Below are 20,326 nucleotides of genomic sequence, written 5' to 3' on the forward strand. Positions count from 1 at the left end.
AGATGTTCTCAATGCATAGTTGTACATTCAATTCAAGTTTATACCTATAACTAATGATATCGAAAAAATCGATTGAGTAGACAATTTCTCAATTCAAAAATTAATATTTCTAGTCTCATACGAGTAACTTGCATATTTATTCAAGAATTTCTTCATTTATACAATTTTTTTATGTGTCAGTTTCAAGAAATGAGTAAAAAAATTCCAAATTCTTGTTCACATTTTTTTCTTACAATATACAGTATTTGCCGAATCAAACTCAGTCTAAAGTCTAAGTCTAATATTTAAAAATCTATCGTACATATTTATAAGCACTGTGCATATTATTCAATACGCTTACATTAAAGCAATAACAAGGGGAAATTTCATTTATTTAAAGTAAATATGTGTATGTGCAATAAATTTCAACAGTTATACTGAATTTTTGTTCTTTCCTTAGTTAGCTAGTATTTAAAAACAACTGTAATTTTTGACCGAGGGTTATCTATATATTGATCTATCTCAAGGATAAATTTATTTGTAAGGATAAGTCCTAAATTAAATTCTGCTGCTATAAGCGGGAAATTACCAATTTTTCTGTACTTGTAAACGAAATTTTCTTACATTTTTGGAGTGAGGGGAAATTCAATTGCTTATTCTGAATTCTGCTACACGAAAGTGCCAGGTTCAAGCAACTACAGAATTTTATGCAACTAACGGGTGATTTTTTAGCTATTATCTTTTTAAACAGCTGACGCACGTTTCGTGTTTTGTTTCACTGTCAAACATCTTCAGTTTGGTCTATAATTTAACCATGATTCGTGTTACAAACGAACAACGCTTGCAAATCATTGAATTTTATTATAAAAATGTGTGTTCAGTTAAGAAAGTTTATCGCGCTCTTCTTTCGAGCTAATGTGACTAAATTTAGAACCAAATTTACATTATTGGACATCAAACCACCAACACGCTTACGTAGAGTGCTAACTGAAGAAAATATCGCAGCTGTATCGGCCAGTATTAATGATGACCATCAATTATCGATTCGTCACCGTTCGCAGCAATTGGGCCTCTGTTACTCAACAACATGGAAAATTTTGCGAAAGGATTTAGGTGTGAAGCCTTTCAAAATACAGCTGGTGCAAGAATTGAAGCGGAACAACCTACCTCAACGCAGAATTTTTGGTGAATGGGCTCTTGGAAATGAGGCCGAAGATCCACTTTTTTATCGAAACATTGTGTTCAGCGACGAAGTTCATTTATGGATCAAGGGGCAGAATTGTCGATTTTGGAGTGAAGTTCAGCCAGAAGAATTGCAAGAGCTACCAATGTATCCAGAAAAGGTCACAGTTTGGTGCGGTTTATAGGCTGGAGGTATCATTGGACCGTACTTCTTCAAAGACGCTGCGAATCGTAACATAACTGTGAATGGTGAGCGCTACCGTGAAATGATATCTAACTTTTTTTTGCCAAAATGCTAGAGCTTGACTTGCATGACATTTGGTTTCAGCAAAACGGTGCCACATGCCACACAACACGCGTAACAATGGACTTGTTGAGAGGCGAGTTCAGTTAACATTTTATTTCACGTTCGGGACCTGTCAATTGGCCACCCAGATCGTGCGATATAACACCTTTAGATTATATTTTGTGGGGCTATGTTAAAGCTCATGTCTATTCAGACAAGCCTGCTTCAATTAACGCATTGGAAGACAACATTAAAGCATTTATATGTGAGATACCGGCCGAAACATTGGAAAGAGTGTGCCAAAATTGGACTAAGCGGATGGGCCATTTGAAGCGCAGTCGCGGTCAACATTTGCATGAAATAATCTTCAAACATAAAATTATATGGACTGCACTACCGACTTAAATAAAAATTTCATGAATTTTTCTGAATTTTACATGTGTTTTTTTGAAAAACTTTGCTAAAAAATCACCCTTTACAAAATACCGTTGATTTCTAAAATTTTTTCGTTGATGGCCATGCCTTTCCTTCCATACAAATTATAAGCCCGATTTTGTTGTATATAGAAGAAGCAACTTAGCACCGTCAACAAAAGGAATTCCAATTCCCAAAAACTCAACGGGATGCACGCAAAAAAAATATTAAAGCTGCACACAAAATAATATTAAAAATTCCAAAAAGATTTGAAGTTTAAATGAAATTTTCGAAACACTTATTGAACTACTATTTTTAATACGTTTTTAAAACTCGTGATTTTTAAAATACCCTGTTTATAGGAAAAATTTATTAAAATTCGATCAAATAAAGTTGTGGTTTCTGGATATAATCTACAAAGTATTTGTTGAATGGTTTAAGATCGGGAAGGCAGAGAGGGTTTTGCAAGGTCTCTCTCTCTCTACACTGATGATTCTAATATGCAATTCGGTGTTGAAACCTCATGTGAAATTAAGGCAAAAAAGTTACCGAAGAAAAAGACATTGTTTTTAAATGCGACAAAACAATGAGTTAATATGCGATGAGGTTGTATTTTCAGTGTCATCAATATGCCAGCAAGTCATTAGTGACTTGTTTTAAGAAAAAATTTAAATAAAATTTGATGGTTAACATGCCAATAGTAATTAGCACATTTGTATAAAAACCCGTGAAATTGCAGACTTCTATGTCAGTTTCGTACTACGAATCAACGTGATAACACATCAAATCTTTCAAAAATGAAATTCTTTGTAAGTGTTTCGAAAAAACTAAAGTTATAAAAGAAATTATATGCGCCATATAAATACATAGAATCGAGAATTTGCTATTAAGAAGTGCTCTTTGAATATTAACTAATTAAATTAAACAAGAAAATTAATCGAGTTTTTATATTTTATCAAACATGCAGTGTTCCTTTCGTGTTGTGCTAATTATAAGTCTATCTGAATATCCCTCATTTAGGTCGTCCTCGCCTGCTTTTTGGCTGTCGCCTATGCCAACGAAGAAGCCGATGTCCTTCTTTCGGAGAGTGAAGTGAACCCAGACAGCTTCAAATATGCCTACGATCTATCCAACTCCATCAAGGCTGAAGAATCTGGTGTCTTGAGCGGTGATGCTTTGGTCGCCAAGGGTCAGTACTCGTTCACCGCCCCCGAGGGCGATCAGGTTTCTGTGCAGTACGTCGCCGATGAAAACGGTTACCAAGTTGTGGCTGCCAACCCACCTCTACCAACCCCACCACCAATCCCAGAGGCCATCTTGAAGGCCATCGCTTACATCCAGGCTCACCCATCCAAGGAATAAATAGATATTTTGTGCTTTTAAAAGTTGATTGTTTAATTTTTTAACCCTTTTTGAATAAATGTGTTCTAAGTCATTAGTATAACAAAAAATCTGCATTTTCACATTATCAATGAAATAAGGAAGACATTTGAACCAAAAGGATGTAGCTCGGCAATCTTTCTCGATGTTGACCCAGCATTTGACAAAGTTTGGCACTAAGGTCTATACCTACATAAAATTAGCAAATTACTATCTTTAAACATCCAAGGTATGTTCAAGTCGTACTTCTCTGACAAGCGGTTTGCGTAAGAGATAACGATTTTATTGTAGAAGAATTTCCTACATTGGTTGGCATGTCTCAGGGAAGACTTCTTGGACTGTGTTTAAGGGATATTTGCAATAAAAATTTACTTCATTTATGTAAACAACAATGAATTCAGAGGTGTACCAATTTAAAAAAAAGGGTTAATTTATGAAAGACATAGGCCCTACAAATATCTTACTCAATTCTCTATTTGAGTGTACGTCCTACTCCCTATCTAACGATTTCACAGAATTACCCTTAACAGACGCTTAATACGAGTATAAATTTTAAAATTCTGAGAAGTTAGCTTCTTCGTAAGAAAAACCCTCCTGCTCTTTTTGGAATGTACAATTTTCGAATTTGTCGAACGGCTGTGAACTACTTATATCATTGATTTCAAAAGAAGGTAGAAAAGGTTTGGTAAGAACTCTCTGCACTGACGATTCTGATAGAAAATGCGGTGTTAAAGCAAGCAAATATTTCTAAGAACTTTGTGTCTCCCATTAGCACGGCTAGAAAACCATTCAAGCACCATCTAAGTGGAAGTGCAAGGTATTTTTATTTGAGAATTGAACTAACTAAAGATATGGGGTCACTAAATGTGACATATGTAGGAATATCGACGAATTTGCTAAATTGAAATTCTATTTGAATGAATGGTTATGCTATTCCTGTGATGCTAATATATTTTAGCTTCATTAATTTGAGAAAGGAAGGAAAGGAAAGTATTATCGAACGAAGGCTACGAATCTGATGGTCTATGGACAGTTGTATTGCAAAAAGTATCACGTGGCGTTAGCTACTAGAAGAGTATGCTGTACGAATAAGGTTTCCCACCACAGAACCTGCCACAGCTGTCGTCTGGAAACTGGCAAAGAAAGAGTGCATTACTTCCACTTGGTGAAGGATTTAGTTCCACTTATAAGGTCTGATTATCCATGATAAGTTTAAGAAAATACCGCCTCCATGGGCGAATTAACTCCCAAGCTGTCACTTGAGAAGCACTGAAGTCAACCAAATAACCCGTAATATGTATTTCAGCCATTATTCTATTGTAAGTTTACCCTTATTTTTTCTTTTACGTAAGTGAGTTTTTCAAATGAAAATATTTTACTTTTATTTGTTTCTTATTCATAAAGATGTGGTTTTCTATGCTTGTGACAGACTTAAGGAAAGTGGAGGGGCCGAAGAAATTGTGCGAACAAGAGAATTAAAGGAGCTACGGGGTAAACTTGTTTGATGTTGTTTTTAATTAAGCTGATGCCTCTTTTAATTCATGCATTTATTAAGCCAAAACGTAAAAAGTCCCCTTTAGGGGAAAGAATACGAAGCACCAAGGCACGTGGTCGTGGCATTACCATTTCGTAAGCCATTTAAGAGGTGCAGAAATTTGCCAATCAAATTAAATGATAAACAAAAAGCGCAAGAAAATTAAGTTCAACTCGTTTGAATTACCACAAAATCACTTTAAATAACCGGCGTTTGGCAGTATAAGCCCCATAGTTGGAAAAGTGCTTCTAAAGGGTTTTGCTTTTCAAAAGGTCGATTCAATCTTCAGATAATTGTTTAGTCCTATTTTGATTAAATATTAGACAGAACGCCTACTATTTCTTATAAGAAAGACACGCTGAGGATATTGAAACCATTAACTATTCAATAGGAGATTATCGGAGCAAAGGCTTTCCTTAAATCAGCCAGTTTATCTATTTCCTTAAAACTGCCAAATACTGCTAGCCATTTTTCTGATCGAGGTTCCAGGACGCTAGAACATGTCCTCTTACTCTTTTTATGCTTGCTAATGTGTTCACCAGGGAAGTATCTTTGGGACACTATAATTTTCCATCCATAATCCGTTCCACTACAGACTGATCTCACCTGATGAGTGGATAATCGACATTTTCTTAAAATTGTAAGTACAGGATGTCGGGGGGCAGAATTAGGCTGAACACCCTGTACAACTTATAAAATTTCAATTTTCGTTAGTTTTAGTGTACAAGGAGCGTTCAAAGAGTATATTCGAATTTCGATTTTTTTGTGGCGATATGTTGATACTCATGTCTCTCACTCATGCCGACGAGTTCGGCTATTTTGAATGTTCAGTTAATTGTTGGCAGCTGCTTTGCTTTCACGTGTATCGGCTCGTCTTCGATTTTTACCTATTCAAAAAGATGAATCAAAGAACCTGTGTAAAATTTTGCTTAAAAAACGAAATTAAGTGCGCAGATGCATTCCAAATGTTGACTGTGCCATACGTAGAAGCTACTTTGGACCAAAGCAACGTTTATCGGTGGTACGAAATGTTCTCAGAAGGCCGAGCGGTTGTGAACGACGAAAAGCGTGCCGGACGCCCGAGCACTTCAGCAACAGACGAAAAAAATGATGAACTGAAGAAAATTGTATTGGCCAATCGTCTAATCACCGTTAGAGAGTTGCTGAGGACCTAGACATATCGATTGGCTCGTGCCCGTGCCATTCGATATTTTTCAATGATTTGGGCATAAGACGGGTCGCCGCAAAATTCGTACCAAAATTGCTCAATTTTGACCAAAAGCAGCATCGCATGAACTTTGCTAATGAGATGTTGGACTCTGTCCCTGACGACCCAAATTTGCTCCAGAGGGTCATAACTGGTGATGAATCGTGGGTTTATGGTTATGACGTGCAAACCAAACCTCAATCATCTCAATGGAAACTGCCCCACGAACCAATACCGAAAAAAGCGCTCCAAGTTCGGTCGTACGTAAAAGTTTTGCTTACCGTTTTCTTCGATTGCAGGGGCGTTGTGCATCATGAGTTCTTGCCACAGAGTAAAACGGTCAATAACAAATATAACCTGCAAGTTGTGTGCAATTTGCGCGAAGCAATCCGCCAGAAATGCCCGGATTAGTGGAAGAACAAAAAATCACGATAACGCCCCTGTTCACACATCGTTGCTTGTGCGCGACTTTTTGGCCAAAATCAATACACTAATGATGCCACAGCCACCGTATTCCCCAGGTGGCCCCCTGTGACTTTTTCTTGTTCCCGAAACTGAAGAGACCCTTGCAAGGACGACGCTACGCTACGATTGACAAGATAAAGACGGCATCGAAGGAGGAGCTGAACAAGTTAAAAAAAAAATTTTTTAAACTGCTTCGAAGATTGGAAAAACGTTGGCACAAGTGCATAATATCTCATGAGGGCTTCTTCGAAGGGGACAAAATAGATATTAATGAATAAATAAATAATTTTTGAAAAAACATAAAATTCGCGATACTTTTGGAGCATACCCCGTAGTTGGTAAGAAGCTTTTGATAAATGGAGCTATTAAGATAGAAATATGTAAACAAATAGGAGTATACCCTAACAGCATCGGCGGTTCACATCAGGTTCAGATAAACTTACTAACTTTCATTGCCCACAGAGTGATCTACCCCCAGAAAATATCAAAAACGTTATGATTTCATTGAAAATAATATGAAATCGCCTAATCAGACAATTGTGTAGCGTATTTTCACAGAGGCTTGAGGTCTTCATTAGCTTTTATAACCATATATATGCATATGTATATATGAGCTAAGTAGCTATGTATATAACTAAAATTTGGGCCAGATAAACTAGCAGACAAAAAAAATTAAAAAAAAAAAAAAAATTATTTAATTGATTGTATTAATCTGATTGTCGACTATTTCGTATTCTCGAGCTGGGAAATGAGTTATCATGTGCCTCCTATTCGTTGGAAGTTAGCACCCCTTAACGCAGTATTTAAGTCGGGAAGTAAGAATTGAGTTTCAAATTACATAATTTCTAAGCCTATTAACCAGGTCCAACAACTATTAACGAAAATCTTTCTTTCGCTAATAAATGACTCCGTTGTGGTCAGTAAGCTGTTACTGTCGTTTTTCATTCAATACTTACATTAATTTAATTTTATCAAAATCATATTCTGCTTGAGGCTCTGTATGGGGTACCAGCTCAAATATGTAGTATGGACCCTTATATACTGGAATAGCTATTTACTGGAGCGCTCTAGGTTAGAATATGCCACTTTTATTTGGAGGTCATATCACACATTTTTGAGAGAAATTAGAGAATTGAGTGGGTGCCAAAGATGTCTCTTAAATTTGCACTGAGATCACTTAAGCTTCCTGATCCTATCTCATCTTACGCTTCCGTTTGCTATTATTCATCTTCAAGTCTTTCGACAGTAGAAGATCGATTCTTGCTTTCTCTTGTTTTTTGTTTTTTTCAATATTATTAATTGCCCATTTCTACTTCGTATGGCTCTTCTTTTCTATCCAAATAAATTCAATACAAATTATGCTAGAAATGCACGGATTTTAAAATGCTTGATTTTTAAGGTTTAAGGAAAAGAAGTTTCTGTATCTTTTAGTTTAATGAAACGTATGTTTATTGTTTCTTTATATACTTAATTTTTTAGTATTTTTTATTAGTTTTAGTAGTATGTTTTCGTGACTTCTTTAAATAAATAAATAAAATATCATTTTCTTTGTCTTATCTTTTAGAAATGGGTTTCAGGTAGATATCATCTCAACTAAATTTTCGAAAGCTGCTGACAATGTTTTTTCATTATTTGTCGAAACAAAATAATACGAATCTAATCATTTGATTGCCACGTTCAGTGTATCACAAAGTAGTCCCCTGGGACCTTTTTTTATTTTTTCTATTGAATTTTAATGATGCTTACTCTATGCAGATGATCGAAAACTCTGTCGTAAATTGCCTGTGCATTCGACACACTTAACCTGCAATATGATTTAAATATTCTTGTTTTATGTAGTTGTAGAAATAAATATCAATAATTGCCATTCAAACGATTTATACATTTCAAATCACTAGCTTACCTCAATTTAAGATTTTGTCGATCTTAGCGTTGCTTTTGGCTCTGAGTTCACTTAAGTGTCTTAACATATCTGCGCAAATACGCGAAAGGTCTTAAGTATCCCTATATTCGGAATGTATTCAATAAAGCTTGGCTAATATGGTATCCAGGATCTAAAGAGTACGAGTACGAGTACAACGTAAATTCATTCGTCTTTCTCTTAAGTCGCTTAATTTTTCGGAACTTTTACCTGCTTTTACTGGTAGATTTGGTGGTTTAAGATTTGAAATCGCTTGCAATTAAAAGATTTGTTCGCTTAGCTCTTATGTTTGTCAATGATTTCATCTGTCGTTCTATTGTTTGCACCGATTCACTTAAACAAATATGATTCAATGTTTTCATCATGTTTTTAACTGCATTCAATTAGAGCAACCTATTTTTCTCTTGCACCAATGTTTAGAATTCTTTCAAAAATATATTGTACATATTGTGCTTTGAACGCATTATTCCCTATTGAAATCAAATATTGAACCATTGTACTCTTAGTTTAATTTAACTTGCTGTTTAGTACGTAACCTAGACTGTTGATTGCTAATGACTGAAATAAATGGAACCGAAATGATTCGACATAGGTGGCTCAGCTGACTGATATTCGCATACGTTCACAAAGCTGGTAAGATGGGTTAGAATACTCGGACTACTCCTTTTTCATTATGCCATATATTTTTACTTAGGGACCAAGCTTCCACCACGTAAAGCAACCCCACGCCATAACATTGCCGCCTCCGTGCTTGACGGCTTCCTTTATATGGCGTCTTTGCAATGATTCGCCTAGACGCTTCCAGCAATATTGCTTCCCGTCGGACTGGTAGCGGTTAAATTTTGACTCATCTGACCAAAAAACTTTTTTCCAGTCGTCTATGGTCCAGTCTCGGTGTTTTTTTTGGCAAATTTTAAACGAGCCTGAACATTTTTTTTAGATAATGCCGGTTTTTTCTTTTTGATCTCAGCCACGTATCCGATTTTTTGAAGGGCTCTCCTTGTTGTCCATCGACTATCATTTTTGCCAATAGCAGCCGCAGCATCTTTTGGTATTAGCTGAGGGTCTCTCTTCAAGTTTGTGATTATGAGCTTTGTGTCACCATCTTTTAAAAGTCGTGAGCGTCCACCAGAATTTTTTTTAGAGGCAACTCCACACCTTTTCTGCACTCTAATTACCACCGACTGACTAATATTTAAAGCCTTTGCAATTTTTCGAGTCGAAGAGCCTTCTTCTGTTAGGCACTTGATATTATTCTCACTGTCAAAAGGAGTTTTTTTCATTTTTGTTAAATTCTAGGAACACTTCAAATATTAATGCAATTGATTGCACTGATCTCACCGAAATACTAAAATAAAATAAATTACATATTTTTTTCTTTTTGGGATGATTTTGCTGCTTGATAACTGTAAATCAAGATGCATTCGGCGATAACATAGCTAAAAATAGAAATGTGCATCTCTGAGTGCATGCGAGTTGTTTTTGTTTTTCATTTTCTTTTTCATCATTCTTTTAATTTTTTATTTCTCTTTCACTGAAATGTATTCTGAATTGATACAGAATAATTACAAAATAAATTGTTTCATTTGCTTTGATCGTTTTCATTCTGTGGGCATTTTTGTACAAAGTCTTCGAACATGTACTCAGTTTTGCTCCCCACTATATGTAGTTTTTTATTAATATGCTACCTTACTTTCAATAACAGGACACTTAAATATATTTTGATTAATTGGTAAAAAGTTCACATAAATGTCCACATACATATATAGGATAGAAAAAAGATATTTATAAGAAATGAGTTTCTCTATTCTAAGTTGAGAATGCCACTGTTCGCTATTACAGTTGTCAATGTTTAGCATTAGCTAAGAGTTTATTTGCACACAAGTCAGTTACTCGTATTTTTATCAAGATTCACATTTTTTTTAACTCCCTCAGTTGGTACAATTCATTTCACATTCAGAGTTGGGTATAAACCAATAAAGCCATAGCGAAAGCGGCTATAAAAAATCCATTGCATCCGGTAGTTTGACAACGGTAATTTCACTAAACCAGTTTTCAGCACCGACAAGGAAGCTGAAATAATGGCAGTGCAGTACAATATTCCACCAAACCAGTGGCACTTGTAGCAATAAATTGTTATAATTAAATTTAAGAGTTGAAGCAACAACAATTTTAATTAATCTGTTTTTTCGCGACAATTTTTTTTTTTTTTTGGCAAAACAGGCACACCTCTGGTGTACGGGAATAGAATAAATATTGCAGTTAGAATGCGCTAGAAGCGTAGTCGAGAGCCGTATCTGGTCAGATAAACTCAAATCAAAAAAACAAAATGAAATTCTTTGTTAGTATATATCTATTATATTTTGGAAACAACCTGAAAGGACTATCTTAAATACTAAAAACCAAAAACATTTTAAATATTTTCCTCCAGATTGTGTTCGCTTGCTTGTTCGCCATTGTGTTGGCTAACGAAGACGCAGAAGTCTTGAAAAACGAATCGGAAGTCAACCCAGAGGACTTCCACTATATACTCGAGCTCGATAACAGTATCAAAGCCGAACAAGCGGGTATCTTACAGGGTAAGGACACGTGGGTTGTGACCGGCCAATATGAACATCTAACACCAGAGGGCAAAACTGTTAAAGTAGCTTACAAAGCTGATGAGACTGGATATCATCCACACGTCGATACCGTTCTGTAAAAAAACTTCTAAATACGATTTTTATTCGCACTGAGCATGAATAAATCGCAAAATATTGAATAAAAAAATAATATTTCAAAAATAATATAAAAATTAATGTGGGTCTTTGTCACAGGCGTACTTTTCCAAATGGTTGTGTTTGTCAACACAAGAGAGTTTTTTTTTTTCTAGAAAGAAATGCACCATATTAATTTTATAAAATGATAATAGATGCCTTTGTAAGTATAAGGCAAGCATGAGACGGTCACTGATTGGCTGATGATGAAAAAACGTTCACTGGAGCATTCCCTACGTTAATCCCCACCTTTGATGCCTTTGAGACATTCATGTTTAGGGGTGATTTTTGTTCACTTTCCTAATTTCTTTTATAGGGCTTGGGATTAACAGCCCAACATTAGTACTTGCAGGATGACACAATTGCAAATATTATGGCTAAAAAATGTAAATGCATTGTTGGAAGAATGTTACAAGTTATCAAAAAAAATTACTGTGTAATATTTTTCGTTATTTAACGTTATTTAGCATATGCCGATGACTTGGTCCTAATGGTGTCAGGTCCCTTCCCATCAGTAATGGCTGAAATTTTGGAAGGTGCACTGGCTACACTCACCAGATGGGCCGCCAGTAGCGGTCTCAGAGTCAACTCTGACAAAACGGAGTTGATGCTATTCACCAGAAAATACAAGCCTCCACCTTTTAAGCTTCCTAGACTTAACAACCAGTGTCTTATACTTTAATCGGAAGTCAAGTATCTTGGTGTAATACTTGACCCCAAGCTCCACTGGAAGCCGCACATAGAAAATCGAGTTAAGAAGGCCAATATAGCCTTCTACACCTGTAAATCTATGTTCGGCAAAAAATGAGGTCTCAAGCCACGTGTCATACTTTGGATGTACAACTTAGTGGTCCTGACAATTCTGACATACGGTTGCCTAGTTCGGTGGGTAGCTCTTCAGAAGGGCTACAACACCACTAAATTAGAGAAAGTGCAGAGAACTGCATGTGTGGGCATCACTGGTGCCTGTAGAACATGTCCCACCGCTGCGCTCAACGTTATTCTCCACTTAATTCCTGTGGATCTGCAGGTTAAATCCATTGCTGCTCAGAGTGCTATTAGGCTGAAGGAGTTTGGCCTTTGGAGACAACTTCCTGTAGGATACAGTAGCATCTTGAAGCAGATCTCCCCTTCCGTCTCTAATATACGCACCGACCTCTCCATCCGCAAACTGTGCTTTGAGGGTTGTGCTAGGGCCATCTTTCCGAGCAGGCAAGTTTGGAAAGAGGGGAGAGTTGGTGCGGATATAGATGCCTCTGTTTTCACTGACGGATCCAAAATGGAGTCTGGAGTGGGAGCGGGGGCTTTTCGGTTTCCTTTAAACTGCCGGAGACAAGCAGCGTCTTTCAAGCAGAGGTCTTCGCGATCCTGCAGGCATGCAAAATGCTTCGGGATCGCTGTTGGGAGGGAGACATTAATATTTTTTCCGATAGCCAAGCTGCAATCAAGGCACTGTCGTCGCCGTATTGCAGCTCTCTTCTCGTGAACTCCTGTAAGGAGGAACTCAAACGTCTCGAACGTGCAGGAAACATTTTCCTCATCTGGGTTCCTGGGCACAGGAATATAGAGGGAAATGAGACTACCGATGAGCTTGCCAGGAAGGGGGCGGCAGAACCGGATCCAGCTGCCCCCTTCTCAGACATCGGTATCCCCTTGGCCGTTGTTAAAGGGAAACTACACAACTTCTTTCTAATAAAAGCGCAAGACAGATGGAGGTCTGTCTCATCGTGTGCCATTTCAAAAGCACTATGGCCTCAATACGATATAAACAAACCGCTTAAGGTGATGGGATTCCCCCGCCATTCAATTTCCAAACTCATTGCGGTGATCATTGGTCACCGGGTGATCGGCACTCATGCGCAGAAGTTTGGAATTCCGTACAACCCCTATTGCAGAAGCTGTGGGGATCCTGCAGAGAAAGAGACTGTGGAACACTTTCTCTGCAAATGCACGGCTCTGGCGGCTAGGCGCTTGAGATTCCTTAGCGTCCCCTTTGGGGATGACTTGATGAAATTCTACAGCCTAGATCTCTTTTCTCTCCTCCACTACATCAACAGCACTGGATGGCTGTAGACGGTTTTCTCTCCTCCCTAAATCCTTTCACAGGTAGAGGTCCACATTATGGTATCAAAACGGCACGTAAGTGCTACTTGTAGTGTATCTGGGGTACTCTTGCCATTTTACCTACCTACCTACCTACGTTATTTAAGAAATCCGGAGGAGAAAACGAAGGAAATACTATTAAGTAAATTGCTATATAAAAAAGTCGAATAGAAAGATAATGTTTCCGTTTTCATTAAAAGTTGAGTTTTTATTAGTGTTTTAACTATGTACAATTTTGCTTTGCTCTTTTTTCCTCAAAAGTTAAGACAATATTTTAAAAAAGTTACTATATATTTAATTTCGAAGTATTATCCCTCGGTATAAACCTGTTCCCATCGTTCGTGAAAAAACCCGTTGCATTTTAAGGCGATCCGTGAATCGATTCATTTGTTTGACTTCTTCATAGGCGTGAAAATGCTGATCCGCCAGAGCACCTGCTATGGATCAGAACAAATAATAGTCGACAGGAGCAACGTCTGCGGAGTACGGCGGGTAAGGCAAGACTTCAAATTTAAATGTTTCTAAGCATTTTCATTCCTTTCGTTATTCGAGGCCGAGCGTTATCATGCTGGAGCGTAATTTGGTTGTGTCCAGTGTTGCCGTTTCTGTTACTTGTAATCAAAGTTTTTATTTATTTTCTTCACAAGCATTTCAGTTATATTATTATACTATACTATATTATTATACTATATTTCTAAAATGGGCTAGCTTTATATAAGCGCACAGTCAAAATTGTCTGATTATATTATGGAATTGGGTATTTCCTCTTCGCACTTGGGCAAAATATTTTACTTTTTACTGTGAATTGTATCGCAGTACCGCCAGTACGGCATAGCAAATGTTGTATCCAATAGGAAGGAGAAGTGAATGGCAGTTACTTTTGAATCTGTATTATTGCAAATATAAGACTCAACTTCGAAATAAATTAAAGATAAAGCTTTTCAAGATATAATGCTTTCAAAAAAGTGTTAAAAAGTAATTAAATGGATGAAATAAAAGCCCCTGGAGAATGGTTTAAATTGTTTAACTAATATTTCTTTTTTATTTAATTGAAACCAATTGGTTGGTACTTAGTTCTTTTTTAACTCATTAAGTAATTTAGACTGAGCTTGTTTTTATGAAACACATAAAATAATACATAATAAAGGTTTGTCTCAACTTAATAACTCCTGTTGGAACCACATGTTTTCCAATCCCAATTCATCAAGTTGCGGCAAAAAGAACTCGTTAATATTGCTCTGTAGCGCTCACCATTCACAGTAACCGTTTGGCCCGCGACGTCTTCGAAGAAAAAAGGTCTTCCAGTGAAAACAGCACACCATACAGTGACTTTGAGCGGGTGTAATGGCTCTTCGTGGGTTACACGCGGATTTTCAGTGCCCCAGAAGCCTAAATTTTGCTTATTTACGTACCCGCTAAGATGGAAATGGGCCTCATCACTCATGATTATTTTTGATGAAAAATCATCTTCCTCTTGGTGGTGATTAAGGATGGCTTGAGCGTATGTTAGACGCGATTGGCGGTCAGCAGCTAACAGCTGATGCACCGTCTGGACTTTGTACGGAAACATCTTCAAATCTTGTACCAAAATTCGCTGTAAAGACCCTCGACTGATACCCATTTGCGTGGCACGTCGTCTGGTCGATGTCGACGGCGCTTTCATGGCATCCTGGGCTACAGCAGCAATATTCTCTGCAGAACGGTTACTCCGGGGTCTGCCACGCCTGGCAGCATCTCGTGTTGTGCCAGTCTCTTCGAGGCGAGCGGCTAAACGTCGCAGTGTTTCACCAGTAGTCGTTGGACGGCTAGGAAATCTGCGACGAAATTCACGTTGTGCCAAAGTCACCGATTATACGTTATTAATACCGATTATTGGTCAAATAAATAGTCAGCAATATTCCGCGTTCTGGAGCAGTGTAGCGTAACATTGTTTATTAACGTGTATTTCGCATGTGTTTACTACACAAATGTCAAAACAGAACTGACATTAGGGGCCAATCACAAACTTTAAAGCATTTTCCGATAGGAGGATTACTTTAGCGCCACCTGTTATATGCCTAAATAATATTTTTTTATGTATACGTAAACTAATATAAATAAGATGTTTGTTTTTGTCTGAAAATATAGTTCAGTTTTGTCTACTTTTCCCCCAAAGTTGGTATTTTTCTTTTCAGTGCGCGGTCTTACCTCCCGTATAGTCTTACTGTAAGTATTATAGGGCATCCGAAGGTTTTTCGATAGGGAGTAGAAAATAAAAACCTCCCGAAATTTGAAACACAAACTGACATCTTTGGCCGAAAATGAATTTATGAAGAAACAGAACACACGTCTGTGGATGGGCCAGGTTACCGCAAAATGTTTTAGACCTACAGTAACAAATTTGCATACATAATAGTGTAACATATTACCTAAATATTTTGTAAAAACCAAAATTACTACTTCCGCAAATTGAATTCAAGGTGGAGTAGAGTAACTAAATTTTTTAATTTTTAACTTCAGGAATTCGATTGCGTACGACCACAATAGTACAAATTGGATATTCATCTGAATAGATAAAACAGGAGAAATAATGCATATGTGAGTGATCTGACACACTCAAATGGGAGTAGTTTTGACTGAAATATTATACCATCTCTTGATTAGACCCCTTTCATTTATAATAGTAAAGACGGATCTAAAACCATTTTATAGCATCAAGAAAAGTATTAATATTGATTATTCAATAGTAGTTCACATGGGTTAGCATCAGACATCCTTCAGATGTAACAATTACGAATTACAAATGGTGGCGGCTTAGAATTGTGCCTAGGATTAAGAAAATAAAATAATGTTGAGCATCACAGTTTGATTGTGAAGAATTTGTTCTACAAAACTTAGTTATTGATTTTTAGCATAGCATATTTTTAGGCAGGGGTAGTGAAAGCTTTATATGTGCGTACAAATTCAATGCATGCACAATTAAACTATTTAATTGGAGCTCAATTTTAACAATTTACTAAGTATTACATTTTATGTTTGAAAAAAAAATGAAATTACGTAGTTATAATTATAAAATGCTTCACACAGCGACGAAATACTAAAAATATAACGGTTTTAATACACATGCATTGACAATGGACATGGGCAAGAGTACCACTTCTTACTAACTTTCGAATATTTTTAGCTACATACGCTTTAACTAAGGCTGGTAGCTTTGCAAAATGGTTGAAGTACCAGACTGCCACTTCCCAAGTAGCAGTAAAGCGCCGTTTTCGCGGGTGTGCTGATCGTCTGTTGTACGTGGGCCAGATGGCACGTGAAGAAATGAAACTCCATCTCTTATGCACTTTCCTGAGAAATAAGCTTTGTAATTCCCCTTTAACAACAGTCAAGGTGATCTCTGAGACCAATTCAGTCTACTCCCTCCTGGCAAGCTCATTAGCATTTTTCATTTCTCCTATGCTCCTATGTGCGAGAACCCGCTCCCGAGAGATTTGATCTCCTCCTTACAGGAGTTGAATTGTGTGGATCTGCACCATGACGTTGTCAGAGCCTTGATCACGGCTTGACCATTGACAAATATGTTAACATCTCCCTCGCTCCTATATTCCCTAAGCATTTTGCATGCCTGCAAGATGGCAATGGCAATTTTAAGGAGATAGATAAATTGGCTGATTTAGAGAAAGCCCTGCTCCGACTTCCGGTTCCATCTTTGGGCCGTCAGTGAAGACAGAGATACCAGCTTTGCTACAGATTTCCCCCTCGTTCTAAACCTTCTTAATTGGAAATATTGCCATGGCTCGACTCTTAAATTCCAGTTTTCGGATAGAGAGATCTATACAAAGTTCAGAGAAATACTGTGTTAACTGCCTGAAAACGCTACTATGGCTTTTGAGAGATTTCTCGTAAAGGGCACCCTCTTTCAACTTAATTGCGCTTTGAGCAGCGATGCTAATAACGAAAAATTCAAAGGAAAGTAAGTGCAAAACGACATTCAGGGCTAAACAACTGGGGCAAGTTCTACAGGCTCCAGTGATGCCGATACATCCAGTCCCTTACACCCTCCCCAGTTTAGCGATATTATAGCCCTTCCGAAGAGATCCAGGCATCCATACGTTAAAATTGGCAGACCCACTACGTAGTACATCCAAAGAACAACTAGCGGCTTGAGTCTCTATTTTTTGCCAAACATAGATTTGCAATAGTAGACAGCAATACTGACCTTCTTAATCCGATCTTCAATGAGTAGCTTGCAATGTAGCTTGGAGTCAAGCGTCACTACAAGAATCCTAACTTCCGATGAAAGCGTGGGAACGTGGTTATTTAATTTCGAAAGTCTAAAGTGTGGTAAAAGCTTATAAAGCTAATAAATATTTATAAATTTAATTTTTTAAATAACTGTGGCTTACACGCCTCCGATCTTCTTCTCTAAATTTGTGGTGTGCGTCTTGATGGTATTTTCTATTTGACGCTTAATAGTCAGCGAAATTTCCTCACAATTTGAGCGACAAACGCTATTTTTATATTAAACTAGCTGACTAGCTTATTACAATAAGTTAATTTTTTTATTAATCAAGTATTTCAATGAAGCTTTAATAGATTTCACTCTTCAGTTAAGTACCTTATGATATACAACATTTTTCGTTTTATTATCAGGTGCAAGAACAAATAACGCAGATGGTTTTTCGACCCGTGAACATGCCACGTATAATTGACCATTCAGACCACAAACTTTCAAGGATTAGCCTTGTGATTTTTTAATGGTCATGGCGAATGCAAGACGGATCGGATATTGAAGTCTTTTAAACTCAAACGGAAGATCGGTTGGGATCATCAGGATCCTCGGAATGAGAACTTCTTCACCTTCGAATTTTCCTTTGAGTATCGTCGCGTAAATCACATTGTTCATCAATTTATTTACCACCAAACGCGTACCGTTGCAAAGTTTTATGTGGGCTTATGTTTCACTCTTCCACTAAGGCAGCACAATACGGGCGTTTCTCCGAAAAACTTCAATGCGCCACAATACTCGCAAACAACGTTCATTGGCCCAATGCAAACGCTATAATGCAAGCAGTAATCAGTGTTGCAATCATATCGAAACGCTGCTCGATTCCATTATCAGCACTTGATAATTCTCTTCTTGTGCGTTGAAAATAATCTACTTGTTGATCTCGCTCGACGATTTCGCATTGCCAACTGACCCGTTTCACGGGCTGCCTCGCTTTGCTCTTGTGGTTGAGAAGCACAAAGTCGAGCCAAACTAACGCGGCGCTCTTCACGGACAATTCCTTGTGCTTCTTCAGACGTTTCATTCGCAATGTTTCGTATCCTTCTTGCATTACGGCTTTGTCGGGAAAGATTCGATCGTCTTGGTCGCGGCATTTATAATGATGTTTCAAAGAGAATACAGAATCAGAATCAAAATCATGTTTTATTTTAAGTATATGAATATACAGAAAATAGCAGGAAATAAGAACAGCACTCGCTCAAGGCCATCAGCTGGTTTTACAATAAACTAGGATTAATTACAATATTTGGTAGTCTTATATTTAAAATAAGGAATATATGTGTAATACAAGTAAATAAAATATGTCTAAGTATAGGTATATTAAATTAAATGAGCTATGTTACACAGTTCAAGAAAGTTAGACATAGTATTTACATTTGATAATGTTGTATTAACTAGAAGTTGTGAAGGTAGAGCTGTGCCAAAAATCCTTCGCCTGGTATTGGTAAACTGGGTGCATTCGTCTAGGATATGCTTTACTGATGTTCTAAATGACCCACAAAAAAAGCAGGATGCATCTCCAGAGTGTAACAAGTAACTGTGAGTGATCTGCGTGTGACCTAAACGAAGTCGTGAGAACAACAAAATGTCTGTATGTTTAGATTCCGGTGTATAGGTAGGTATTACCCTGAAGGGATTAATTGTCGCGTAATGATGAAAGTACTCATTCCATTTCAATAGAGCCTTGTTATGTAAGTACTGCTTTATTAGACGTTTTAAGTCAGTTTTTTCCAGAACGTCAAAATACAGAGCTGGTTCCTTATGAACACTTTTCGCGACATAATCAGCGAACTCATTGCCTTTAATTCCGCAGTGACCTGGTATCCACATCAATTTAATTTTGTTTGTTAGCTTGACAAGTAAATCTCGAACATTAGTTACTACAGCACTGTTATTGTTGAAATTTCTTACGGCATCGATTGATTGTCGGTACAAATGCAAAATTTACCTTTCTTTTGGAGGCTATTAGAGCGGCTTGATATATAGCGAAGATCTCACTACTAAATGTCGAGCAGTGATTGTGCAGCAAACCTTTTCTCAGAACTTGTAGATCCCCAGATATAACCGCGAAAGAGGTTGAGAAGTTAATTTTGGAGCCATCGGTAAATATGAATTTGAAAGATTTTTGATTTAATTCTCGTTTGTGCTGAAGGAATATTTGTCGGTAGATAAGACCACAAGTGGTTTCCTTCCGATAATCTTGAAAGCAATTAACAAATGACGAGTTCGAAAGAAGCCACGGTGGGCACTTACTGCGGATTTGACGAGTAGGTTTAAAATGGATACTCATTTTTCTGGCTCAGACAACCACATGATATAACGCTGACAACCTCTTTGGAAAACATTTTCTATTTGCTGCATTGATTGTGATTTTATAGAGGTGATCATTATTGCAGGATAACATTTTGTACATAAGGCCAGCAGTCATATATTCCACCCGTTCACTTAAACTAGGAAGTCCGGATTCATCAAAGAGAATACAAATTACTGTGATTATATATTTCTGGCAAAATTTATATTATCAAATTTTCTACTTAACCATAGACAAAATTATGTTTCGCTGTCATTTGCGTTTTGTTATTCCATATCAGATGCGTTTTTGTTATACCACATTTTATAGTGACTTCACGGAAACGCGTTCGAATGGGATAAAAAGTATCCTATGTCCGTCTCCTAGTTCTAAGCTACCTCTCCACCAATTTTCAGCCAAATCGGTTCAGCCGTTCTCGAGTTATAAATAGTGTAACTAACATGACTTTCTTTTATATATATAACTTCTTCAAATGCAAATAGTTGGGTATTTTTAAAACTGGTATGGTACACCCGCGA

The 20,326-nt window shown here is 37.2% G+C and overlaps 2 protein-coding genes across 2 annotated transcripts in view; both read left to right on the forward strand.

Annotated features, from left to right (window-relative positions):
* Positions 1-2,626: 2,626 nt before the first annotated feature.
* On the forward strand, positions 2,627-3,301 carry LOC128867948 (cuticular protein 47Eg-like). The gene is made up of 2 exons (XM_054109588.1): positions 2,627-2,670; positions 2,882-3,301. Exons 1-2 carry the CDS (start codon positions 2,659-2,661, stop codon positions 3,221-3,223), a joined length of 354 nt encoding a protein of 117 aa, XP_053965563.1. The 5' UTR covers positions 2,627-2,658; the 3' UTR covers positions 3,224-3,301.
* A 7,361-nt stretch (positions 3,302-10,662) lies between these two features.
* LOC128867111 (cuticular protein 47Eg) overlaps positions 10,663-20,326 on the forward strand; it is a 37,849-nt gene continuing 28,185 nt past the window's right edge. The window contains exons 1-2 of the mRNA XM_054108210.1: positions 10,663-10,709; positions 10,800-11,060. Of these exons, the coding sequence (XP_053964185.1) occupies positions 10,698-10,709; positions 10,800-11,060 (273 nt within the window). The 5' untranslated portion in view covers positions 10,663-10,697. The remainder of the gene's footprint in view (positions 10,710-10,799; positions 11,061-20,326) is intronic.

This window comes from Anastrepha ludens, chromosome 6, assembly GCF_028408465.1.
Source record: "Anastrepha ludens isolate Willacy chromosome 6, idAnaLude1.1, whole genome shotgun sequence".
NCBI classification, from domain to species: domain Eukaryota; kingdom Metazoa; phylum Arthropoda; class Insecta; order Diptera; family Tephritidae; genus Anastrepha; species Anastrepha ludens.